This window comes from Pteropus alecto, unplaced genomic scaffold, assembly GCF_000325575.1.
Source record: "Pteropus alecto unplaced genomic scaffold, ASM32557v1 scaffold20, whole genome shotgun sequence".
Classification (NCBI taxonomy): domain Eukaryota; kingdom Metazoa; phylum Chordata; class Mammalia; order Chiroptera; family Pteropodidae; genus Pteropus; species Pteropus alecto.
Window position 1 is genome coordinate 14,264,158 of NW_006436298.1, and position 28,000 is coordinate 14,292,157.

General features: G+C 33.3%; 1 protein-coding gene across 2 annotated transcripts in view; it reads right to left on the reverse strand.

The window, feature by feature from the left end:
- Positions 1 to 6,715: 6,715 nt before the first annotated feature.
- SSBP2 (single stranded DNA binding protein 2) overlaps positions 6,716 to 28,000 on the reverse strand; it is a 251,578-nt gene continuing 230,293 nt past the window's right edge. Inside the window, exons 12-16 of one of the 2 annotated variants that reach the window (XM_006913192.3) lie at positions 25,791 to 25,861; positions 22,883 to 22,961; positions 20,932 to 20,960; positions 14,186 to 14,284; positions 6,716 to 7,316 (exon numbers count right to left, since the gene is read on the reverse strand). In XM_006913192.3, coding sequence (XP_006913254.1) covers positions 7,287 to 7,316; positions 14,186 to 14,284; positions 20,932 to 20,960; positions 22,883 to 22,961; positions 25,791 to 25,861 — 308 coding nt within the window. In that variant the 3' untranslated portion in view covers positions 6,716 to 7,286. The remainder of the gene's footprint in view (positions 7,317 to 14,185; positions 14,285 to 20,931; positions 20,961 to 22,882; positions 22,962 to 25,790; positions 25,862 to 28,000) is intronic. The other variant, XM_006913191.3, reaches the window with a different exon arrangement.

Sequence of the window (28,000 nt, forward strand, 5' to 3'; positions counted from 1 at the left end):
TAAAGCAGAGGTCCCCAACCCCAAGGCAGTGGACTGATACCGGTCCAAGGCCTGTTAGGAACCTGGCTGCATAGCAGGAGGTGAGCGGTGGGCAAGTGAGTGAAACTGCATCTGTATTTGCATCCGCTCCCCAGCGCTAGCATCACCACCTCAGCTCCACCTCAAATCATCAGGCATTAGATTCTCATAGCAGCACGGGTCCCTGGTGCCAAAAAGGTTGGGAAAAGGGTTTCTTTACTTTTAAAAATACACTGAGTTATGAGAACAAACACTTGATTATTTATAACTAATCCCTGTTTATTGGGCATTTACTATTTTCCGGCTTCATTTTTGACTCCTTCCCTGTTATTGCATTCACCAAGAGGAGCTAGGGGGAATTTGACTAATTCTGCTGGTTTTATTGAACTATACTACTCTTACCCCAAATTTACGTACTACTACCACTAATAACCATTTTTGCAAAGTTAGAAATAATTCTAAAAAAGTTCTTAGTTATATGACTTCTACTTGTTTTAAATTCAGAGACCCTTCAGTTGCCTTGCTACCCACCTTCATTTCCCATAAATCCAGACACCTTGCTAAAATTGCCTGAAAAGCTACTTGAGGTGACCTTTGGCTCAGTAAGGTATCTGGTCATGGAGATTTGTATCATTTTTCTTTCTAATCACTATGTACAAATGTGCTGCATCACTGAATTAGAATGCTTTACATTTGGATCAAAACCATAATACTAGAAATAATACTTAAATACTCTTAAATACTATGGAATCGGCATTTAATAATTCGTTGAAAATGATTTATGTGTTAAATTAATGTCTAGGATGAATTCCCCACCCCTTACTTCTTGAAATCACCAATCTGTTCTCTGTATCTGAGTTTTTTTTTTTAAAGATTCCACATATAAGAGAGATCATATGGTATTTATTTTTCTCTGTCTGACTTATTTTACTTATATTCTTATTTATCCATAGAGTAGTGTGCAGAACTTACTTCAGAATCTTTATTTGGGCAACCATCTGTACAAATCATTAGAAAGATGAATGTACTTGAGGAAAAGCAGAGTTTTGCATGAATTACCTGCATAATTGCTTCAGCTTTCCACTTTATGTGTAATCCTATTTGTAATAAAATACCAGACTTCTATCCATTAACAAATATCTATTTGATAATAATATTAGTTATTTCTTGGTATTCAATGTTTAGTTATCTGACCGCACAGAGCCAATCACTCATTACAGCCTTTTCTTAAATGCATATATATTTTTTGATATTACAGACTCCTGCTTTTTATATAAGGCATAATATCTTATGCAATTATATATACAGATGCCATATTAGTAATATTTTGATTTATCATTCAGAAAACATTTATGCTAGCTTCATATGAACAATTTCCTCTTCTTTTTCAATAAGTAATAAAGCAGAGGCTAGAAATGAAAGGGTAGACACTAAATGAAAAGTTGTATTTTAAAAATTAAATGTAAAAATGTGCCAAATTAAGGGACATTTATGTACATATTTATGGCAACTTTTCCCATCACATGAATAGCTCAGATATTTGTACAAAAACATTAAGTTATAAATCCATTTGAGAAAAAACATAATCATGGACATTTAGTACAAGTGCACATGCACACGCACACATACTAAATTTACAAAATGTGTCAGGTTGCTGGTGGCCATGGTTGAATTAAGAATAGTAGATTACTAATAGTCATCCCAGATTCCAATTACATTTGTGCATACATTGTGCATTTATAAAAAACTAACAAATAATTCTATTTTCCCAGGAAGACATTATGGGTAACAATTTAACACATATAGAAAGAAAACATCTTAAGTTCTTAAAATCACAATGAGATAAACAATTCAATAAGCTGATGGCTATTATGGATAAAGGATTCTGTAATAAAGACTTTTCCATTTTTCACGTTTGAAATAGTAGCATGTCCTTTATTCATTCATGTAGTTTCTGTTAAGTTTTTAATTGTCTTAATATAAGGAAAGTAAAACATTTTGAAATATAATCTGATAGAAAGCCATATATGTATTTTAATTAGTAGTTTATATTAAGAAAATGTTGTTGCTAAATATAAAGTAGATTTGTTTTCAAATTATGTAAACTGGACAGATTATTTGAATTGTTGTTTCCTAATAAGTGAATGGTTAATCATATTTTACTGAGCAATTTTACCAGGACATGATAGAAATTTAGCTGACAACATATTGTATTGTGTTCTAAGACACTGTGAGGAATCCAAATTTCACTTTCTTGGCAATGTATTGAGGTCATTTGGTGCAGAAGAGAAGGATAAAGTTTTAAAGTTGACTGGGAACAAACACCTTATATCATTTTTTTCTAGGCATATAAATACTCACCTTTGTCATGTTAAGTGCATATTGCATTTTAAAAATAAAATGCTAAATATTCCTAGGAACAGATCGTTACATTTCAATAACCACCAAAATGAATCCACTTTATCTTGAGGATAGTAAATCCACAAAGAAGGAAGACACAAACTGTAATTCTATACATGAAAATGGTCCTATTTTAATATTTATAATATCTATAGATAGTGCTGTATTTCATTTTTAAGGATGTAGACAGCAAATATATTCACATTAAACTACCTACAGAAATTATTTTTCTTCTATTCAGGAAGACCAATTGTACTCAGTTAACAGGGGAAACTTAACAGAAGAAATTCTCCTTAGGTGACTTATTCAACTGAGAATTTCTCTTTAGAATACAGTTTAGAAGAGTAATTAAAGAGGTCTCAGGTGTTTTTCATCTGCAGGTTACCTCTTTCAATCTGAATTGCAGTTCCATGGGTAATGGTGAAATAAATCAATAATGTCAATTCTATTTATTATAAACAAATGTCAACATCACAAAACTACATGTAATTATTGCACACGTCTTGGCAGTGAAGTGACCAATGATTAATTGATTATTTATGTTCTTACCTTTAGATGCAGTGCTTTCATAAGAAGGCCTAATGTGATGAGCTAACATGGGTATGTTAAAGCTGAGCATAGGAGATTCATCAGCTTATGTCTTGTACTACTCTCTTTTCATCCCAAGTCACTTTCATCACCTACTTTACCAATGAAATAAAAAGCAATGAAAGGAAAAAATTATGTTTCATAGTTACCGGCTGTGCTATCACATAATATAAATCATAGTGGGAGTGTTTTGTGAGCAAACTTCATACTACCACCCCCAACACATATATGCGCGCGCGCGCGCGCACACACACACACACACACACACTCACACACACACACACACACGTTTCGTATGCAAAAGGAAAGTGTATTAATAGTGGTTTGCCATTCTTTCTTTTACTTTTCCAGTATTTCTCAAGGTTCACAGACCGAGAGAGCCCCTTACATGTGCTTAGGACTCGGTACCATTGTTTTAAGCAAACTCAGGCTCCTGCTCCTCATAGCAAATAAGAAACAGAGAGGGGGTTAAAAAAAAAAAAAGGACTTATTTACATTTTGGAAATTAAGTGGTAAGTTTTTTCCTTCCAAATCGAAATTCTCCCTCCCATATGATACATTCATGCACTACTTGTATCAGTTAGTGTTTTCAAAGAAAGAGAATTACAGTACACGACACATAAAGATGACGGAAAAACCAGAGTCAACATAGTATAATGCCTTCTAAAGTCAAGTAGCTATGATTTGTGCCACTGTTTCTAATTAACAATGACAATCAAGAAATGGAAATTGCAATGATTTCCCCTGGGAAAACTATATACTATATGAAAGAAAAAACTGTAAGGATTGAGGATGTAAAAATGTACAGTCTGTGTCTTATTTCTCCTGGAGGATGCAGGGATTGAGAGGAAGGTATAGAGAAAGCCACGGAAGAAGCCAATCAAGACGTCAGAGTATTAAGGACTGTGGCAAACTTTCTACCAAGGGAGCAGTTCTGGACGCTTTGCTGCATCTTCCTAGAATGACAATGTGAAGAAGTGGTGTGGACAGATGTAGGGCTTCCTCATGTCCCAAACTGAACTCATTTATTTCATTGGCTGTCTTTTAAACTACAGGAAGAATGGTAATTGTGTGATCCTATGAACTGCAACAGAGTGCAGATATCTTAGAGAATCGTAAAAATAGAAATGGAAGTTTCCTTTATTCCTAGAAGGAAATAGGTATTTGGGGGCACTGTCTGTGGCTCAGGGAGCAGAATTAATTAGTTAATCTTTGGCAAGAGAAAAACCTTAACTTCAGATTCCTAGCTGTGTAACCCTAATCATCAGCAACTGAGTCCAAACTGGAACACTTGTAAAGCGGCACTAAGATTCGCCTATTGACTATGTGGTGTATTACCAGATCAATGGCCTTCCATAGCCTTTGTTCCCATGGGCGACTTTGCTGGAAGACAGCTGGTTAAGATTATACATACCTTAGAAAGAATTTAACGTGTATTTTCAATTGTAGTGAGTTAGGCAGAGTGCAAAGCAGAGTAATGAGAATTAATGTTTCATCTGCTACTTATTTTTACATTCCATATGTGTATATGTTTCATGTAAGGAAGAATTATTGATATTATTACTGTGAGGTGAAATGTGTAAAAATAACTCAGGAACAGGAAGTATATATCAAGACCAACACAAATGCATGAATGGAGATAGAAAGCATGAGAGAAAAAGGTTAAGTGGTCTTATTACAAAAGGATAAGGTTTAAATGATTCAAACCTCAATAAAAATTAATATACAGACATACTATCTTCCACTTGGTACATGAAAAAATTATTTGACATAAAAGTGTCCTTATTTTCTGATTTTCTTGAATATAATTTTTGCCTCAAAAATAAATTTTCAACTACTTCTGGTATTAAAAAAAAAATTGAAGTAGCTATTTTTAATCTGGGTTCCAAAAGAGAAAAAGAAATAAATACTTATGATGAGTTGACTATTATACCTTGATAAAAATCCAATTTTTATTTTTTTGACCAAATAGGCTAGAAACAACAGGGCCTATGTTGCCATTCACATTCTAATATTACCCCTAAAATAAGGGCGAATAAAGTCAGGTTCATGATTCTTTGTGATAATAAGAAACAATACCTTCTTAGAAGGAAAACAAAAGAAATTCAAAATCAGTAACAATGGAGAAAAGAGTCAACAAAATGTTTGAAAATGCTAGAGTAAGCTTAATCACAGGACTGTCATTGTTCACACAATTATCACAAATAATGAAAGTTAAATTTTTTTTTGGTAAATTTATATGTCTGTACAAAGTGTCGTCTTCGGGTTACCTTGGCTTGAATTAAAGATTTTTCATGAAAAATCCCAACAGCTCGAAAGCGTGAAGCTGTTCTTCAGTATGCAGTCCTAGGTTCCCACACATTGTGATTAATGGCAATTCATTTCATTAGAGTTTAAATCCACAACATAAATTTAATTCAACTTCTTTTTTTCATCTCAACAGTTCTGCCCAGCATCCCTGTCACGCACAGGCAAAATCTTTATTTTCTGGAGGAATAAATCATTATGTATTTGAGAAAAATAAGCCATCTGGGACCAGGAACCAGCAAATATACTGCCAAATTTTCATTTAGAGACCATAGCCTAAAAGAAAGAAGGATTCCTCTTACCTGAAATTAAACAATGCTTTTCAAAGTCTCTGGAGTTTGGAAATATAGTTGATGTTTATCAATGGTTATTAGTATCACAATTTTAACAGAAATGATCACCAACTTATTGTTTAGAGTCTACTATTGAAACCTTCACTCTTTTCTACTATGATTTTTGCATTTGTACATATGATTGAACACAGAAAAGCTCAAAGATTGGGAAAGTGCCACAGAGCAAGGTGCTTTCATAAGAAAAGTGTTTTTTTCTTTTTAAATTTTCTAACATTTACTCATTTTTTTCCCAAACAGTTAGTTACACAAGGTAGATTTAGCCTGCTGAAGTCAATAGCCAGATGAAATATAGTTACTATAAATGATTTCCCTCTAAATAAAAGTCCTATATCCTGGGAAGAGAGCAGAAAGGTGAAAACGTATGCACAGGAGGGACTATTAGCAGTCAATTCTGCTGCTCATAAGCAAGATATCTGGAGAGAAAAGCAGCGCTTTCGAGCCCCATGGGTACAGTAAAAACTCTTTTCTCCTTGTGTTGAAAGTTTCAGTCATTTGAATGCATTTTCTTTGCAATGTCTAAGTGGAAATGTTTACAAGAAGGCAGAATGAAAATCAGGTACCATTTCACGTTACAATGTTATTAAAAATTTAGCTCTGGTATTTTTGGTGAGAAGTGACGAATTCAAACAAATGTTTTTGTTATCATTTCTGGGCTTTAGAACATTAAAAAGAAAATATGTGGTTAAAAATATGACAGCCCCGGTCACTTTATTGCTATAGTCTAAGCAACTGGGGCTAATTAATGATTTTCTGCATCATCTAAGTCAAATAAATCAAGAATTCCATCTAAAGTAGTTATTGCAGAAATATACTGTGTTAGGCCCCCAGTTAAGCTTTTGTTGATTCGAATGACTTTCCCTAAAAAAAAGGTACAAAAATACTTTTTTACTGAAGGTAACTGAGAAATTGTTTGATATGACATAAAGATAATGACACACCTTTTTTTTTTTTTTTTTTTTTTTTTTTTTTTTTTTTTTTTTGGCTAAGAAATAAATATGTTTTGAGACAGTACACTTTGTGATTCACAGGATAACTTGCATCGGACGCAATTTAATGAAAGCTCTCAAATAAGCGATTTTATTCCTATCCATGATTGCAGACATTTACAAAACCATAACATCTGAGTTCACCTTAAAAAATAACTTATATAAAGCAGTGATATACACAGCACAAAATAGTTCAGGGAGGGGCAGGAGCAACTTTTAATAATTAAAATGTAAACGTGAAAAAAAGGATGGAATAAAAGTCCCTACTTATTTCTACTTAAGATGTCATGTGATAATATTTTACAATGTCCTGTGGGTCAATGTATGTATGTGTATATGTCCATATAACATACACATATACAATACATTCTCTTTCCCACACATATACATACACAGATAATTATTTGAAGTTCATTTTAGGGCAATTCTAATATGCCACTCCGTACAGTTGTTTGAATCGTGTTTGAACCCGCTTTCTTCACAAAATAGGGGAGAGAGCAGGAAATAAAAAGGTTGGTTTGGTGTGACTGAGATTCCTTTGTTTAACTGTACACTGTGATGAATAATTTTCTTCCGTAGTAGTTCTGTGAAGGGCTGACTCACTGTGGTTTTCATGAGGAGACTTGGTAATGGATCACACACTCATTGTCATGCTAGGGGAATACTAGAAAGAAAGAAGAATTCAAATTTTAACAATTGTTTTACAGACTACTAATGTTCTTCTTGGTAAACAATAGTAACTGAATTTTAATGTCTTATAATCCATTATGTGCGAGCTTTTAGCTTCATACAACATGAAAATCTATAAAAAGAATAAGTTTATATAGAATTGACTTAGTCCTGAAATTTTTAACACTTCCTCTGGAAAGCAACCAATCACATTCTCACTCTGGACTTAAGTGGTTGATAATTACCCAGTCCCTTAGCCTTCTCCTTCTGGCCAGATTCTTGTTCCGTGGGCACTTGTAACAATTTGGGTAAATTCAGTCCATGGCTGAATCATAAGTAAGAGGGACAGCCTTGCTATTTACTAGTTATGTAAATTTAGGAGGTTACCTGATCTCCCTGTACTTCAGTTCCCTCACCTGTAAAAAGGATTTAATAATAGCATCTACCTTAAAGGGGAGGATTAAATATATAACTCTTAAAGCCATGTATTTATTTAATAAACAGAAAGTGCATGGTAAATATTTGATTAACAGTGTAAGAGAAACAAAACAAAACAAAAAACAACTCCCAGCTGCCCTAAGAAGTTCTCATTAAAGCATTTAGAATACTTAAGAATCTGATTTATACTTTAGCATGTAAACCTCTCCCCCTAATCCAGTCTCAATCCACAATCATTCTGGGTGCGAGTAGGGGCATTACTGTTACATGTTACTTGCCATTTTGATGAGAGTGACAATTGGAAAGAGGTGAGGCTTTCAGAAATTTGGAAAAGTGGTCTCAAAAATGACTGAGAAAGGAACCAAGAGGAATTATTTTGATAATTATGCCAATCTACTCTCATATTCTTGAGAAACAGATGGTGATAGAAAAGTTCCAGGGCAGCACTGTCCAACAGAACTTTCTTCAATGATGGACATGTTTTACAGACTGTGCTGTCCAACACAGAAGCTACATGTGGCTTCTGAGCACATGATATGTGGCTAGTGTCACTGAGGAACTAAAATTTTAATGTTATTTGATTTATTTAAGTTTAAATATCCCCATGTTGCTAGTGGCCACCATTTTGGACAGCATAGCTCTAGATCATCTAGATCTAAATCATCTAGATCAAGTTCTTGTTTATATATTTAAGTTTAAATAGATCATCTTACATGTGGTGAGGGGCATCTACTCCCAAATAGTAATGGTCCCCAGATGGAGAGGGTTTCCAGATTAAAATACAAATGTGGACCCTTAAAATACTATAAATGCTTTATTAGAAACCTATGAGGACCAGGGCAAAGGAGAAATCCTTTCAACATGGTAACAATGATTGTGCCTCATGGAAAGAGGCAGATAAAAGGGGATTGGTCTCAGGCTGGATCAGTGATGACTCCAGAGAGGGAGCAGGAACTTTTTAAAAACAGAGCAGGCAGGACAGAAAGAAGTAAGTTCCACGTAAACTGAGGTACTACAGGAAACAGAAATGAGGTAAAAGGTGTGGTACTAAGGTGAGGTACTAAGATGTGGATTTATTAATATAGAAAAAGCAAGATTCCCCATGGAAGAGCATAGGGCAACGACGGCCTAGCTAGCAGAAGTCTGGAAAGTCACTAGGAGTAAATCCAGGGCTCAAATAAAAAATCACATTGATTCTGAGTAACGGTGTTTGATAAGCCTAAAAAAGGGTTGCTGGACCTTAGGGGAGGATTGTTAATCCTTGAAACACAGGTCAAATCAAGAAAAATCTACTTGTTAATCATTTAACAGCCTCGCATTTCCTTTCAGTTATAAGAAAGTTAAATTACATATGTTACTGAATTGGAGTACACTGAGTAGGGTGATTAAAAAAAAAAAAAAAAAAATAGGAGACTGCCAGAGAAGAGAAAGGGGATTTAGCATGACAGAAAAACCTCTCCTTCTTCACCCTTGATAGTGACAGCAAAACAAAGCAAAACAAAATTAAAAACTCAAAACAACCATGGACAAGGACAGATGAAATGGAGCCCACCCCAACCCCGTGCTGGAAGGGAGACATACACCCATTTCATCAGAAGATACCATCCAAATCTCCCATTACAAATAATGACAGCAATCTTCAATGAACTAGTCACAGCTTTTGATGATTCAGAATTATGCTGTGGTATTTGACTTTTGGGGTTACGAATAAACAACAGAAAAATAAATGGATACTGAGGTTTTATTTAAAGTAGAAAAATTTAGAGAATAAGGCAAAGTGGGCACAGAAAAATTAATTTATGCTTTCTATAGCTACTGTTATTTACAATAAGAATCGGTGATCCAGCCAGTGCTCTCCAATAGAACTTTCTGTGGTGATGGATACATTCTATTCTGTGCTGTCCAATGCAATAGGCATTAGCCACACATGGCTACTGAACTTTTACAGTGTAGCTAGGACAATTTAGGAACTGAAAATGTAGCTGTATTTAATTACAATTAATTTGAATTTAAATAGCACAGCTAGATCATCAATCATTATTTCAAGACAAAGACTTTATTGAGTATATTGTGCCAATATCTAAAAACAGTAAAATATACTAAAGGGTTTCAGAAAGAACATCAAAGGAAATGTCTGAAAAAGACTTTATGGGTAAGTCAGAATTAATTCTAGAGACCATCTCATTTAATGCAGATCCTGAATAATTGGAATTTTAAAATTTCTTGAATCCTTTTTTCATAAGGATTATTCCAGTTCATTTGCATGTCATATATGCCATGTAACATTAGGGAATACAGTTAAAAATACATGACAGACTTCATTCTAATATATGTTGTTAAAAATATGGGTATATGTAAACAAACATATATGTACATTCTCTGCTATCCAGCACATTTCTTGCTACTATCTCCTTTTGCTGGCGACTGTTAAAATTTTTAATCTGTGATATTTCAAATGTCTTAAACAAATCTTACAGAAAAATAAAAACTTGTTACAGATTCATTGGGAAGTTAAGAGAGCTAGGCTTGTCCAGGGAGGAAACTAAGTGGAAAAATGAGGTACAACAAGAGAAAATAAGAGCTAGATTCAGTCAAAAAAGATGAGAGCAGCAGCTCCAAGCAATACAACTCAGAAATATTAGCAAGCATCTAATAAAATTTAATTTTTGAATAGTACAAGTAACTGTAAAATGATGTTTGAAATGTATTTGGTACAGTAAAATAGATTGTATTGATGCGTGTCTACATAAGTGATGTGCTATCTACACTGCTAAGGTTGTGAACTACTTATCTGCTGCTGTCTTCATTGAAACCGCTTGCTTCAACTAAGTAAAGTTAAGGGACATCACAAAATTTCTAGAAAAACTCACAGAATGATCAAGTAAAAAAGGAATTTCACTACTGGTCACTACTCTTAAGTAAAAGAGAAGTGGCTTACAGTTTTCCAGAAGGAAGAGTAGGTGTTAAATAGGCTATCAGATTTAGAGACGTAAAATAGTCATTTGTACTGTCCTGACACCTCACTGCAATGTTTCTAGTGTACTGCTGCATCAATATGCGATGACATATTGTAATGCTTGTGCCAGGATGCTGCAATATCAGGCTGCCCTGTTTTGAAACTATTCTGTGAGTCTGCTTCTCCTCAAACAGATGATAAAATAGCTCTTATAAAGCTGTTGATAGCATTAGTGTTTAGTTTAGGGGGGAAAAAAAACCCCCAAAACCTAAAGGTATAATCTTAAACGTGTACTGGCTTACTTTATCTTTTTATGTAAAATATATTTTTGAAACAACATGCCTTGGTATGAACTAGAGAATTTGTGATTTTCCCTTTATTATGCCCAGTTCATGTACCATGGAATCCATCAGACATATCCATTAAATCTTTGAACAAGTGCATAAATTCCTGTTTATACATTTCAAGAATACTTCAGATCTCACTACATTTCTACTTCTAAGCATCTATGTAAAATTTTATTTTCTTAAAGAGAGCTAAGTAAAGAATAGTGCAGCTACCTTGAACTAAGCTAAAGCGAAATAAATTTAGTGTGTATGTGACCATTTAAAAAGAATTTGGACGTATGTGATTTCTTCACAATAGCAGAAATGACAAAGGGCAGTAAGGGTAATAGGAGATGATCTACCACCTTGTTTATAATTCCTATTTGATACCATGATTTCAATATCACGTTTGCTCAGCTGGTTATAGTTCAATGCCATAGAGAAAATATTTTGCTAAATTAATTCAAGAAATAAGACTAATTGATTTACTTGAGAAACATGAAGTATCATTTTTTGATATGTCTTTTTATATTCTGTATTTTCAAAACCAAACATTTTACAGAGTTTACACTAGGGGGGCATCTTTGTTTATTGAAATAAAGGTCTTGTTTATGGTTCTCCCCTTCCCCAAAGAGGCTGATTAGTGAAACATTTTTTGATTCACATTTTTATGTGTAAAGCATGTTGACATTGCAAGGTTTCTGACTTTGGGTTGGGCATTTTTGTTTCTATATTAATTAAATGAAGCAGCAGGGGTGAAGTGACTAGGATAGTGCCTACACAATAAGCACTCAATAGATGTTTGCTCCCTTCCCCAGCCTCATTTTGTGGTTTAATTTCAAGATAATAACTGACAAATCCTCAAAAGGCAGACTGCTCAATAATATGTGCTTTTCTGAGTTATGTGCATTAAGAAATACTAGAATTTTCCATGTTTATTCATTGGAAAATGTTTTCTTTTGGAATTCATTAAATAGGTCTGCACAGCAGTCTGACAGTTTACCTTCTTCTTGGCCTCAAAGGTAGTGAGGTTGGGCCTGAAGTCAGGGACGGGAGAAGCCCTGCTCCAGCGGCTCTTTTCTATGCCCAAATCCACAAAAGGATCTGCTGTTTGACATGTGCATACTCCAGCTGGGGTTAAAGGGTGAGGCTGGTATTTATTCTGCACAAAGAAGTTTTTAAAGTCCTGTTATATGTGATTCTCTGATCCCCATGAAGAGCTTACTGATGCCAGCTCTGAAATGGCACTCTTCTACCGACTGTTAAACAAGGCAGCAGTTGGTAATGGCAAATTTGGGCAGGAAGGAGAGTAGAGAGTTCCTCTGAAGTTAAAGTCATGTGGAACCTTTTTAAAATGTCTTCTTCTCCAAGCCAAAATTAATAATTTCCTGTGCTTTTAAAACAGCTGGTTTATAACTATTGTAATACTTATTAATCTGAAATACGGTTTAGTTAGTTGTGTAAACTTGTTCTCCCCATCTGACTGCACTCTTTGAGGTTAGGGATGTGTTATATTTATCTCCTTATACTCTGTCCTTATCCTAGTGCTTTGCATAAAGCAGGCTCAATAAATGTTGACTTGAACTGAATTAATTATCACATACCTCACCAAATTATACCATTTTATTGCTGAAAGAATTAGCAGAAAAGGGAATAAGTGTATCTAATTAGATAAAGTGAACATTTACTAGTTAATTAAAAGTAACTAATTTGTCCAGTCTTGCAGGAAACTAGTGAAAGAACCAGTATCTAAAAAATAATTTTCATAATCGTAAGCATTTTGACAGACTATATAGTTTCTCATGTTTTTCCTATTTCCATATCACTGATGGGCTAATCTTTTGATTTTTTTTTTTTTGCATGATTTCTTATGTATACCTTTTTTTTTGGTCCTCACTAATCATATATATCCTGTAAATAAAACAGACACACTAAAGATCAGTATAATTTTATTTCTAGTTTTAACAGAAGAAAACTCTAAACTCAGGGGAAGTCTCATCCCATGCAGGGGTGTGAGGCCACTACTGAGAAGTAAAAGAATCCACAGAACACTCAGTCTTGGGTTCCATTTTGGAAAGTAGCTATTTTGTGCAAAAGGAGATGTGTTAGTAGCCACTACTTCAAATTCTGATGGTATCATGCCTCTGGTAGGGGTTGAGTTAGGGCAAAATGAGGGTAGTTTTCTCTTCTGAGTCTGTTCGTAGTTTGGTATATCCTCCATAATCAATTTTAATGATGACAATGAATGTGTAGAGACCCTGATCCTATTAGTATGAGATCAGTTTGGGTTTTGAAACCCTTTATGCTGTATTCCAATGAGTGTTTCTTAGCAGAGAATGTACATCAATATCACTGACAAAGCTTTTCCACATTCAAGTTTGCCAGGCTCCACTCCTGGAAATGCTGATTCACTCGGTCTAGGGAGGGTTCTGGGAAATTCTATTTAAAAAAATTCTATAGTAATATGAGCTTAAAAATCATTGTCTTATATAATAACTCCTTGAGAAAAGATACCACATTGTCTTTTGGGTCTCTCCAGTGCCTAGCATATTGCTTTGGTCCATGGTTAAGTGCTCAGTAATTGTTAAATGAATGAATGAATTTTATTGCTTTTTTTTTTTCTTTCTATTTCTCTGGAGATACGGAATAATATCATCTTTGCTTAACACTATAATCAGACTCAAAAATGACTCTGGTATCTAGTTCAGGTTAAATGTAAATAGCAAGTTAACAGAGCAGGCAGTGAGATCTAGCGGAAGTAAAGACACCTTATAGATAATTTTCAAAGCCTTAAGTATAGCACTGAAAAAAGACCTGGTTTCACAGTGATCCAAGATGTTTTAGTAACGTGAAAACTTATAAAAACTACCAAATATGCAATATGTTTCTAGTGTGTTCTTTAAAGTGGATGTTCTCTATAAGAAAATTAGTGTTATAGTTTTTGTTTTTGTAACTGTGTATAGAGGATTACAAAGAAAAAGTTTATTTTTCATTTTTTTCAAAGAAATTCCACTTAATTTCTAACTTTTAAAAGATCAATCAACTGAACTCTAAACAGTTGTAATAATGTCTTTATGCATTTATTCTAGTATAAAAGCTTCAGAAGTGAACTCAATATAATAATGTGGTCAAGGGAATACTTACACTCTCACTCTGAAAAGGATTTAAGAAATTTCCCCCCATTTCGCCATCATCCCTTGGAGTGCCCGGTTGATTACTGAGGCTCATATTATTGGGAGAATTCTGTAAACAAGATTTAGAAAACAAGGCATTGTTGAAGATTTTAATTTCCCTCTTGCATTGTACTGTTTCAAAAATGGAATCCATAGCAGTATCTCTAAGGACAAAGCAGACTTATGAGTCTAATCTTAAGACAGCTATCGTGTATTCTAGTTTATTCTTTGAACCTTGACAAGTACTAATGCTTTCCCAAATGAAAATGAAAAAACAAACAGAAAACCCCAAATAACCCACCACAACTTTTTTTTCTTGGTCTCAGAATCAATATTTATTCAATTTCCCACCCTCAGCTTGTAGAGTTCCTAGAACACTGGAGAGTTTAAAAAACATTCCCAGCAGGGGCATGATGAAGAGAGCCTACCCGCTGATCAGGCATGATGGAACAACAACTTCCTCTGGTCATTGTACTAATCAAACTTCAAAAGGTCACCATTTTCATAAACATTTCCCTTTATTTCCACATGCAGTTTACATAGTAACAGTACTTTAACCATTATTTTTTCATGAACCATAAGGAAAAAAGGGAGATAGTGAATGACTATAGTTAAGAATAAGAGAAATAGCACAGGGCTTGAGAATTCAACATGCATTTTTAGAGGAAAAGAAGTCTCAAAGGTAAACCTGCTTTAGAACCTTTTTCCATCATTAGCTCAAAAGTAGGTTTACTTTGAAACTTTCCTTTAAGATAAAAGGACTGATAATAGCAATCTAAGAAAACATAAGTTAACTATATATTGCTTCATATTCTATTTAAATTTGCTAGTCTCATTATTACTGTGCAATATTAGCCCTGTGAGGTTGTCTGATGCTCCACATCTATAGGATATACTGACATAATGGCATTGACATATAAAGCATGTTCACATAGTACTGCAACTGTGACTGAGGGACTCTTTTGAGGTCCAATTTATTCACTTGTAAAAATAAACTTTGGAGTTAAAAGTTTGTTTGTTATTTCAAGTGGAAGAAAGATTTTAGATTTTTTTTCCCTGAGCCATTGTCACTGTATACTGTTTCTGAATAAGTTTTTAGCTTTTTAAAAGAAAATTGCTCTGAGGATTGGACTTAACTAAAACCAAGTTACACCATAAAAATTAAAATTTCATAAATAAGAATGTACTTTTTTAGAATATGGTTCAATTGTAAAGCAGAGACAGGTAGATGAGCTGGAGGAAATATAATCTGTATGTTGTCCCACTATGTGCCCCACAGGAAGATCTGAGAACAAGGATCCTCTGAAGTCCATAGGGGTTCAATTTGCCAATGAACCCTACAGGCTGGGGAACCGTAGTTTAATAGCATAAAAAAGATTTTTTTGGGGGGGATAATTTTTTCTCTGAAAATGTTAGTTTCTCAAGTATATAGAATGTACTTTGAAGTGAACATGGATAACTTGATTTCCTGAAAAAAAAAATGTAAGTAAAATTTAGCTAAGTGCAACTAAGCTATAGCTCATTCACCATTAAGTTATTAATTAATCAACTATGTTTTAAAAATAGGAACAATAATGCTGACTTAGCTAAAAAATAAAAGTAAATTCATACAAATATTATAAGATTTACCCCAAATCTACATATCCTTTTTGGTGAAAGCAGATTTCTGTCATCTCATATGTAATGGAGAAATTGGTAATTTTGGAATAAAAAACAATCTAATACATATACATAAGGGAATTTGAAGATGCACTTGGAAGTTCATACGTCCACGTACTCAAAAAAACATATGAAATGAGCGCTCTCCATTCTAGCGTAACATCCACCCCCCAGCAGTCCCTACGGTGCCCTGAGAGGAGTGGCATGTCTCTGATTAAGTTGGGGTGTTCTTGGATTCTGCTGCACTTTTGCCATGTATCATTTCTTGATTTACAATTTTGAAAGTCTGACTAACTTCAAATCTGATTCCTGACTCAAAGTGTTCATTTAAAAATTTCAAATTTGAAGGTAACATTGCATTACTAATTTAAATATTTGGAAAGAAATATTTACAAGAATATATAAAAGAAATATTTACAAAACTCTTCCAGTGTTAGCATTTTTGTTTTGCATGCATTCTTTTCATAGCATAGTGGCTCAGCATCATATTCTTTTTTTTGGAGGGGGGAGGTGGTATATAAGAACAGTGAAAGGAAGATTGAAAGGACACATTCAACACACAAAACTGAACTAATATCAGATCTCTATAACCTGTTTCTATTCAGCTCACGGGGCATATTTGAAAACCTTGAAATGACAGGACAGTTTTTTAAAAATCTGGAGCAATCTCTGCAAAACGTTGTGAAAAACAACAATGGTTTCTTGATGGGCAGACTTACAGAGGTTGTGCTGCCCATGATCACTGAGTGACATGATGAAGATGTAAGCTAAAGTTACACTAACATCGGCATCTGAGGAACAACTAAGACAGTGGTTCCAAACACCAGCCCAAAGCCGGTTATGAGAGTGGGTGGCCATGAACCGTGTGTATATTGCATTTAAGTGTAGGCATGTTTATGTTCAGTGTCTCCAGGAGATTTCACTATCAAGGCAAGGATAAAATACACAAAAAGGGCTTAAGTTGGTCAAAAAGGTACTCCAATTGCTTGAGAACATGATTAGGGAGTAGGGAGCTCAAAAGAATACAAGATTACTTTTAGCTACATTAGGCATTTTGGTTGCATTTTTTACATCAGTTAATGTATACTTTATTCCTTATACTGTAAGAATGTAAGAATTTAGCTTGGAAAAGTATAGTATGATTATACTGATCCCATTTTCAAGGAATTTTATTACATTCTCATTCACCTTTTTTTCAAACTGCAATGTTTCCCTTACGTAAGCTAGAATATCACCTACGAATACGCACCCACATGTGCACACATACACACACATGCACACATGTACACAACTTCTTTTGGCTAACACATTTAATTCTCTTAAGTGTTCTATTCTCTGATTTAATTTTGCCAGTATTCTTTCATATCATCCCTTAATTAGTAAGTTATTGTCCCTTCTTCTATCCATCCCCCCAAATTTTTCCAAACCTTTTCAAACTGCTATTAAAAAAGTGAACACTTGTAGAAATTTTGCCTCTGCCTGTAACTGGAAAAAAAATCATACTGACATTATACTAAGCTCTTTGGAAGAAAATTTTGAATTGATTTTTCACAGGCTGCCAATAACAAGTTTTATAGAGTGTTGTTTTGACACTGTCATCACCTAAAAGAACAGACTGCCACTCCTGGTTCTCCCAGAGGCAGTAAAGGAGCTAGAACTCAGGCCCACAATCGAGATGGTGGCAGAGATCTGTAGTCAGATCAGCTCCCCTGTGAATGATGTGGAATCTTTAACTGGAACTAAAGTTCATGAGGTTAGAAAGCTTCAGGGTGAAAAAACTCCTTTGATAATGTATTAAGCATGGCATGATCAGAACTTGCTTTCTCTGATATGGTTCTTTTCAAACTCAAAAATATAAATGTTAAGTACCTTAATGTGAACTGCAGAATTTACTTAAGTGAGCTCCTTTTAAGAAAACAAACCATATGCTACTCTCTACCTCAAACTCCTAGAACAACTCCAAGGCAAAACATTTTTGTTCCACTGATTAAATGGGTGACTTATTAGTTGTAAAAGGGATGACAAAAACTTCACATTTCATTAAAAAAAAGGCTTCTAAAGTAATGGTCAATTCTGCATATGAGATTTACTAGGTTATACTCAACTGAGCAAGGAATAATTTTAAAACTCTTCATTTGGAGCTTTGAGCTCACTTTGTCACTGAAATAGTGCTATCTAAATGTAGTTGACGGTGTGAGTTCCTTGCCTTCCTCAAAGATTTAGTATAATGCAGAGGAAGATCTTTAATATCTGTGCAGCACTTCATAGCTCTTTGCATATATTCACGCTTGATTCTCAACAATTTTATGAACTAGGTAGTGAATAAACTACAAGCTCCAGTAATATGTTGCCTCGGCTTGTAAGTAGTAGTACCAGGCTTTCTGATTCTCAATTTGGTACTCTATCTTACATATAAAATGCATAAGATAAGAATGTATTTACAATAAAAAAAATTAAAAAAAGAATTGAAGTTGTACTAATACACAACATTTAAAAATGGAGTAAGAAATGTAAAAACATGTAATACTGATGCTTGACAAAGTACAGGTTTAATTGGTGAACTAGGGAGATGTAGCTAGAGACTGAGGAGGGATTTTGAACAAAATTTCTGAGCAGTAGTGGTCAAGATTATCTTTTGATTCACAAACAAGGATAACTAGAAAAAGAATAGGATGGAAAGGAATAAACCCAAGAAACAAGATAAAAAGGACAGAATTTCTTTAGATAGCTGGGCATGTGTTGGAAAAGTAAGAAGGTGGGGAAATGGGATTAGTGACAATGTGCATAGCTTGGAGTAAAAGACTGAAATAATTTTGCTGTGATTAGAAAGAGGGAGAGAGAAAAATAATCAGGGGAGGGGAAAGACAACACACATGATGCTGCTGGTTAGAGAAAAAATGACTATAGTGTAGTGGAGATGCAACAGACACTAGTGGGTACCATCACCCAGGCAGCCTGCTTAGAGGCCGAAGCCAACGAACCTGGGGTGGGGGCAGTGCAGACACAAGCTGTTTAGGAGCTCATGTGAAGGCTGATGCAACTAGTTATTTCTAGTACATTGTTGAGTGGCATGTTTATTACTTGAGGATAATTCTTATGTTAATTGAAATGTATTTGAACTTCTCTTTGTAAAAGTTTTTCCTTACTGTATTTGTTTGGTCTCCTTAGTTACACTGAGTTTCTTGAGGGCAGAGACCATATCTTGTTTAACTTTGGATTTTCAGAGCCCAGAACCATGCTTTGGTACATTAATGTTTACTGAATGATGGAACTCCTGCCTAAGTATAAACCACGTGAGGGCAAAGATTATGTTTGTATTTTAAGAAGTCTTTTGTATCTTCCCATAGTGTAGGAGGCAACACCCAGTACACAAAGGTACACAATAGGTGGTCAATTAATGCTTAAAAAGAATAAGCAACATATCATTAAGCAAGAGAATGTTATCAGCAGTAGGCACAGTATAGTGGAAAAACTTGTCTCTGGGAATAGAAATGGAAAAATAAACATAGAAGGAATAGCAATAGACCTGACATGAAAGTAGATTAGAAGATGGTATTTAATTTGTCCTTATGACACTATTTAAAAATTTTAAAGTGCTTTATAAACTACCAAGTACTCTCCCATATAGAATTGTGTTTACATCTATCTAATGTACCAGATTATGGGCTGTTAGTGGAAATTTTAGGATGATGGCCTCAGTCAATCTGGATGATCCATCTTTGTGTAATGAAAAATCATCTTTAGATACTAGACTGTGCTACTCAAATATAACATTCAAACTTTTACTGGGGACTACAAAGCACGATTCAGCTAATATCAATTGTCAGAAACTTAAGATAGCTGATACAATCACAGTCAACTGCCTTGCAAAGGCGCTTCCTAGAGAAAAGGCTCTAATGGCATTATACAGTGAATCTGATTTTGAAAACAGGCTTTTTGAAGGTGTAGCTAATACTATTTCTAACAGAGGTAAGCTAGTGTCTTATAAATTTATTTAATTTATATAATTTATAAAATTATAAATTTTAAAAAAAGAAAAAGACTTTCCTGACTGCTCCTAGACATAGATATCCAAAGTACATGTAAAACTTGTGAGGCTAGGCAGCCAGATGATGTAGATTTAATGTCAGAATGCCAATTATACTCCCTCTTTATTTTTTAGCTTGAAGTCTTAATTTAAAAGGTTTTGTATCTCAATCTTGTTTTCTTTGGATCAGGAATTTTACATTACTATACATGAATATAAAATAGAAGTAGAATTAAAAATGAAGTAATCCTTTAATGAATTTCTGTATTTAGTGTTATAAAGCAGATTTCTAAGAGAGTCATTCTAGTGGTAATTAATAATTAGTTCTTATCAGCCATTCTAAATATATTTTTGACCCACAGAGAACTATTTTACATTCATCATGATCTAAAAAGTATTTAGATACACTTTCAAAAAATAAAAGCCTTCTTGGCGAAGGATTAATTTTAGATGCTCAAACTATTGAAACTTCAGAAACATGCTATTGGAAGGCTTACTTTCCTACTTATATTAATATAATTTTCTTCTAATTATTTTCTTACTCTATTTTGGGGAACTAAAGATTGAGGATGTCAGCATTGCCTAATGAAGGTTTGAAAGACAAATGAGATCTATAAATGCAATACCATTATAACATATAACAATCACTTTTTTAAATTTACCTCTTCTTATGTTGCTCTAAACTTCTTTACTTCTTTAAAAGATTATCTAAATTATGTGAGTTTGCTTTACAAATATGTAACATCATAACATGATTAAATTGGTTATCACATGGGTATCAATCAATTGTGTACGGTACATCCTGTAAATGAATGTTAGCATGTTTAGGAAAATTTTTAAAAGATGCATTTTACCCTTTCCCACAAATTATATACATTAATATTTTAAATTTCCAGTTAATTATATCTGGCCTTCTGCCTTCAAATTCTTATTCAAGAGCAAAATTCATAAGGTCACTCTAATAATCTTACTGAGCGTTTTGTGTATCATAAAATATAGACCAAAAAACATAGAAAATACAAAGTACTTACCTTGGAAATACTGTCCATATCTCCTGAGCCTGAAACAAAATGTGAAAAGAAAGCCTATATTAGGTAATGACTTCATTTATAAATTATTTCTTTAATATCAATGCAGTATACTGTATGTATTTTCCAGTGTACATCTCCTGAATTTATTTACATTTATTTTTTATTAAATTTATTGGGGTGACATTGGTTAATTAAATTACATAGGTATCAAGTATACAATTCAATATACTTCATTTGTATATTACATCCTGAATTCTTTAATCTTAAAAGATTCCCTTTCTTTTACACTGTATGGTAAATAAGTATTATACGATGGCGAATGCAGTGAAGAGTTGTACCTCTAGTTTCCAATCATCCACATTTTTTTGTAATAGCAAAATGAAGAAAACCACTGTTATCCTGAGAATAAAATATTAGAGATATGTATCCTACTCAATTCAAAATTTTAAAGTGTATGTATATGTGTGTAACTAGAGAGCAAGAAAAAGATCTCTCTATATATTTTCTGAAATGATGCTTTTAAATCTGATAAATACGACATTCAGTCAACAGTCAAAAATAAAGTTTGGGCTTATTAACATAATTAATTTTAAACAAGCAGGCATAAAATTCTTAAATACTGAATGTATATGTGTAATTATGAACATTATAGAAAAAAATAAGCCACATGCTAAGCATCTTTTGCAAATTCTATTCTAGGGCATAATATAATGAGAATCCTCTATAACCAAATGTCATCTTTTTATGAATAATTTTACAAAGTAAAAAATTGCAAAGTATATTATTCTACAATAATTGAAAAATAAAATTATAGGACGATGCTGTCCAGTAGAACCTTCTGTGATGATAGAAGTAGTTCTCTGTGTTGTCCATCATGGCAGCCATTAGCTACATGTGATATGCAGCACTGCAACTGAGGAACTGAACTTTAAACTGCAGATTAAGACCTTGCAATTTAGGCAAAATAACTATAGATCCTTAAAAGGACAAAGTCTATCAATGTGTTGTAAATAGTTTCTTGATATGGAGGTTACATAGCTTTTTAGAGTCTCAGAGGGTAGCATTTCCTGATCTTCGATGGGGTTGTGAAATCTGTGCATAACCTGTTACTCATGGGCATAGTTCTTCCTACCTAAATAAAAAGTGGTCCTTTTTCGAAAGAAAAAAAAATTATCACAAATCTCAACCCCATTTCCAACTCTTAAATTAGTTTTGGATAAGGTTACTTAAACATATATAAACATAAAATAAATGTCTTGTTTTTTTGTTTTTCGGGGTTGGGGGTGGTGCGTTTGGCCTGACCTAGTCAGTTTTGTCTGTTTCTCACTATTGTGAAACCTTTTGTTTACCTTGTAGATACTTGGCTTCATTTGGCAAGAAGGTGTCATTTATGAGGTATGTTTTCAACCATTAGTCACACTATTTGAAATCAGCTTTATCATAAACACAGACAATGTGGTCAGTGTTCTCTCTCAAGAGAATCATTCGGATTGCCCAGAATGTAATACTAATTTTATTTTAAAATAGACACTAATATTAAAATACAGAAAAAAATTAAATTCTTGCAGAGAACTAAAGTTCTTCTGAGGCTCTGCCTATAGCCCTTCGGAGACAAAGAAACTGTTTGGGAGGATACTGTAGTCCTCCAGGCAAGGCACGTATACAAAGCAGCAATGTCTCCTTTTATCATAAAACACCAGATTTTGATAGGTTAAGGTAATACCTGTGCATATGAGCTAGGTTAGAATAAATCTCACGTTTCTGATTTTCAAATGATCTCCAGTCATCATAACCAATACACTGTAGATTAAACTATCAATGGGAGGTAAAAGTTGAAGCATTTCAAAATCAGTTCCTATATACGGAAGAACTTTGCAAACCATAATATCCTCTATGTAGAATTAGGTTTTGTTTTGAATTGATTTCTAAACATCAAATTTTATATCCTTACCTAAAGAGCCATTCATGTGATGTGACTCCATTCCTCCTAATCCACCCATGGGTCCATCTGACCCAGGGCCCATGGGAAACTATTTAAAAAATGAAGAAAAGGACTATGATCACAATGAAAACAATTGTTTATATCACTGTTACAATATCTGTCTTTAACATTATAAGGCCATTCCACAACTTATTTTCATTTTCAAGTTATGAAGATTATTTTCCTGGATTTTGTTCAGCCTAAGAGATTCCCTAAATGGACTGCCCTACCTCCCTCATCCCATACTCTACATGTTTTGGATCTTCAGGCTAATCTTCATTCATAACCAAATTTTCCTTCTTCAGATGCCTTCAACTAGAAAGCACGTACATTCCAGGGCAAATGAGAAGATAAGCATTTTCTTTTATGCTACTGACAAGTTGTTATATAATAAACAAGAGATGATTCTTAAGAAGCTGCTAAAGGTGCTGGCTTATTAATAAGAATGATTAAACACTATTATGCCAACATTAACTTTTTTTTAGCAACGATCTATCATTGTTCAAAAAGATATAAATAATTTCATTTTACAGGTTAAATGCATTTAGTTCCTTGAGAATAGCTGAACACAGCTAACTCTTTTGGCAGTCTCAACTGTGTCAGTTCAATGATAATCAGTCATTCTATAGCAGTTATACTTAAATTTTTTAAAATTAGTGGTATTATTTTATTTTCAAGTGGAGTCTTACATTAGAAGCCTGGTACAAAATAGCTGTGAACAGATGTGCTATGGTAGAGCTGGTGAAGAGTTCATGGCCTCTCACTCTGTCTTTTGCTCATCTCCTTGGAACACTTCCAAGGAAACCCAGACCCCAGTTTGAAGACAAGTTATCCATAATTATCTTATGCTTACAGTTAAGACAGCTATGGAAAACACTTGCTCTTACAATTTCCCAAGCCCAAAGTATTATTTCCATGTAGTATGGTATAGAATATTGAATGAGGTATGTGTATGTGTACATGTATTTATGTGTATAGACAGGGTGGTGGTGGTTACTAATCACATAGGCTTTTTGGGGAAAAACAGTTGCCCTCAGCAGACAACCTGTACACCAACCAACTCAGTGTGGAATTAAGGTGGCTTTCCATCAACTATGATCATACAAACCACAGGCTTATACTACATCTTCCCAGAATAATACCAGTTCTGCTGCCTAAAATTTTATTGTCTAAAAGCACGTGGATTGATTTACAGTAAATAACTTGGAATGTGTATGACTTAAATGATAGGTTAGAGAAATAAACTGTGAACTTACTGCTGTTATTCAGCTTTTGCCAAAAGTATAGTTTAGATCTGGGCTGAGAAACTGGTGCCTGTGGAGGCAATAGCCTGTGAACTTTTTTAGTTTGGTCCTTTTATCTGACCGCCCACGGTGTTTTTAAAAGACCCTAAGACTATAGGTATATATGCTTGAAGCGCATAAAATTCCAGTTCTAGCCCTCAGCAGGCATTTGCTTTTATTACCTCTGGTTGAGATGAGAGACTTTTGAAAAAGTGACATGTTCACCTACTTTTCTTGGCTCTCTTATCTTTGTATCGAGTTAGAGAACCAGAGTGGAACATACTTGTATGATGTCAGCTCAACTGCCCACAGAAATATCTTCAGTTCCATAATCACTTGGTTTTCTCCCTTGCTCCCTCCCTTTCAAATATCAAGTTTTAAGATATGAAATTGCAGTATGAAGAGCTTTTCTATTTTTTTGCTGAATGTCTAAAATAAACATGGTTCATTATCATATTCAATGTTCTTTAAGATTTATGTGAAAACACTGTTTAGACATCGATAGAAAATTGTTTCTTTTTCTCGAAAAGCAATTTATTTGCTTATCTAAAGAGAATAGTAATAACTGAAGGCAGTGCTCTTAACAGAAATAATATGCAAGCCACAAATGTGAACTTTTATACATAAATTTAGATTTACTAGCAGCCATGTTTAAAAAGAAAAAAGAAAAAGGTGAAATTAATTTTAATAATATATTTTATTTATCCAACAAATTGTTATCATTTCGATGTCAGTATAAAAATTTTAATGAGATATTTTACATTATCTTTTTCATACTAAATTCTCAAAATCCACTGTGTATTTTATACTTATAGCACATCTCAATTTGGACAAGCTATATATTTCAAGTACCATACCATATAGGACAGATTTAGTTTCTCTTTGTTGTCTTTACTGCTTGGAAACTTAATTATAATAATTATTTCATTCTCGGTTTTCAGTGTACTCATTATTTTTACGTCTTCTGGTTTTTCTTTAATTTGAACTAACCTGTATTTAGATATAGCTATGTATTAACCATACTCTGTGACAAATATTTGTTGTTAACACATAGGTCTTATGTCATAGACAAATAAAATATTTTTCTGTAAGCTTTTGTGGAAAAATCATAGCCATATGCTTTATTTAAACACCCAAATTATTTCTGTAGAACTGCCTCAGTTCTATATTTAAACTCCAGATTTCAAAAATCTAAATAAAAATAAGTATATCCAACTTCCTAATTTATTTTCAAGTTTATCAGGATAAAAAAAAATAAACCACAATGAAGAAATTAGTGATGGTAAAATGAGGTGAACACAAATGATTATATATTACCTGTCATTTTCAAATACTATTAGTTTTAAGCATTTGAGATAAAATAAGACTACACATCAACATTTTATAATTGATAAGGTTCAGTTTTACATTTAAATTATATTGAAATGAAATCTTTTGTTATATTTGTTATGTATTATGTTTTTTTAACCAAGAATTTGAGTTTTTTTTATATCTAATAAGCTCCTGGATTATAAAATATAAAGCTTCAACAGTCTGAAAAAGAGTCTGAGTCTTCAAAAATACATTCCAAAAAAATTTTTTAAAGTCATATTTACATTAGGTCTGTTAGGTCCAGGAGGTACTGCATTCATTAAAGTATACATGTTGTCTCCAGAGTTGGTTGAATCTGAAACAAAATATTACTTAATTAACATATTTTTTATTATTTTATATTAGTTTTCAGGTGTACAGTACAATGGTTAGACATTTATATAATTTATGAAGTGATACCCCTGATTACTCTAGCTCCCATCTGGCACTACACACAACCATTACAATATTGATTATATATCCTATGCTCTACTCTAAATCCCAGTGACTAATTAACATCTTTTTTTATAATCTACACCCAAGTCATCACAAAGCAATAATTAGAGAGGATCTGGACACACACAGACACATGCATAGCTGCTGCACTTGAAAGTCATTACCAATGTTCAGAAATGAATAAATACCTGTAAGTCATTCTCTCACCCAGAATCATCATTCTGAGTGTGAAACAGAAATATTTACCGAATATGTGAGGCGCAATCACTTGTATGATTCAGGTTAAAAGAAATTACCTTAGAAATCTAATAGGTTAAAGTTTTTCTTTTTTAAAAATCATGGATATTTTTTGACTTCTCTAAGCAATTCATATGCATACATATTAAAAAATCTCTCAAAAATTCAGATTCAGTAGGTTTTCAGTTTTTATTGTTTTCTTAGACATGTCAACACCAATTTAAAAATACTTTATTTAGCTAATAATTAATAAAAACTGGTGAGATATCCTGGGATATTCCAACAGAAAGAGAGTAGAATAAAACTATGAAATCAGAATGAAAAATTCTCTTAACTGAATTCAGCTTCCTCAGCTTCCTACAGTACAACTTTTGATCATTTTTTTACTCATTATATTCTTGATTCATTATAACAAAAGTAACTGTAGTGTATATTGATATAAATATATGTAACATTTTATAGTATTTTAAAAAATTTACATTTCATGTCTATTAGTTAACTCTAATTAAGTCTCTAAATATATGGGTTTTTAAAATGTATAACCTAAACAGCTAAATAGTTTATATTTAGGAAACATTAATTATGAAACTTTTTTCTATTTTTCCATAATTATACAGTTGTCTTGAATAAGCAGGCCTCTCTTAAGTAGTCCTCTCTATTTTGAAAAGGACGTGTTTCAAATTTTTTGTACTGATTCCAGGCAGAAGATAAAAATCAATGGTTTTCTCATGGTAATAACCAGAATGGGAAATGGGCAATGACATTTCCTCTGATTTTGTGATTACTTATCAGACATTAATAAGTTTATCATTTTAGTGTGCACCACTTACATGCTAGGTTAGATATTATCGGTTGTTGTAAACAATAATTAATAAATCTAAATATTATTGTTCACTTCTAGATTAATACATCGCGCTGTTGGAAAAGTTGAAATGCCCACCTCAAGTTGATCTATGGTGTTAACTATTTTTACATCCTTATGTATGCTATAGTCCTATCCATTCAGGGTACTTGTTCTTTCCTGCATATGATCAAACTTTTCCATCGTCTCGTTTTTGCTCTTTCTTCCTCAAGCATCTTCTACCCAATCCCCACCTATTGAAATTCTACTCACTATTCAAATACATTGAAAATGCTATAAAGCTTTTTTCTTGATACTTCCAAGTGCTTGAATTCTGCTTTGCATTATAGTTAGTATTTTATTTGTTTTATTCTTCCCTCCTGCTTCCAACTAGGTCATAAGTTCATTGAGAGAAGGAAAGGGACCATGTCTAACTCATGTTATGTGCTACAGGCAATAAATATCTGCTAATTTAACTAACAGAATAAATTCTATACCATAAAAACTTATCTTTCAGAAAATCTTAGTTTTTAAATATAGAAAAGCTTCAAATGGTTTTTTACCTTTATTAGCCTTCCTAATTTTACTTACTAATTTTAGTAATTAGTTTGAAAGGAAAATGGGCTGTATATTCTAAATATGCAGAAAGAAAAAGAAATTTATTGTTTTTAAGACCAATCAAGAATATAATTTCATTTGAAAAAAAAAAACACATTAAGAGGAATAAAGCTGGTATTTTCTAGGAAATGTCTGACTTTTTATATGCAGAAAAACTTTACAATTAAGTCGACCTTCTGGCATCTATTTTTTGCGGGTGTGGATGTTGGCTTCATATTAGAAGAATGACTGTGATAAAGGACAAGTGCATAGAAGAGTATGCAAAAAGGACAGAAGGATACACTGGTGGCAATTTCTAGCTTG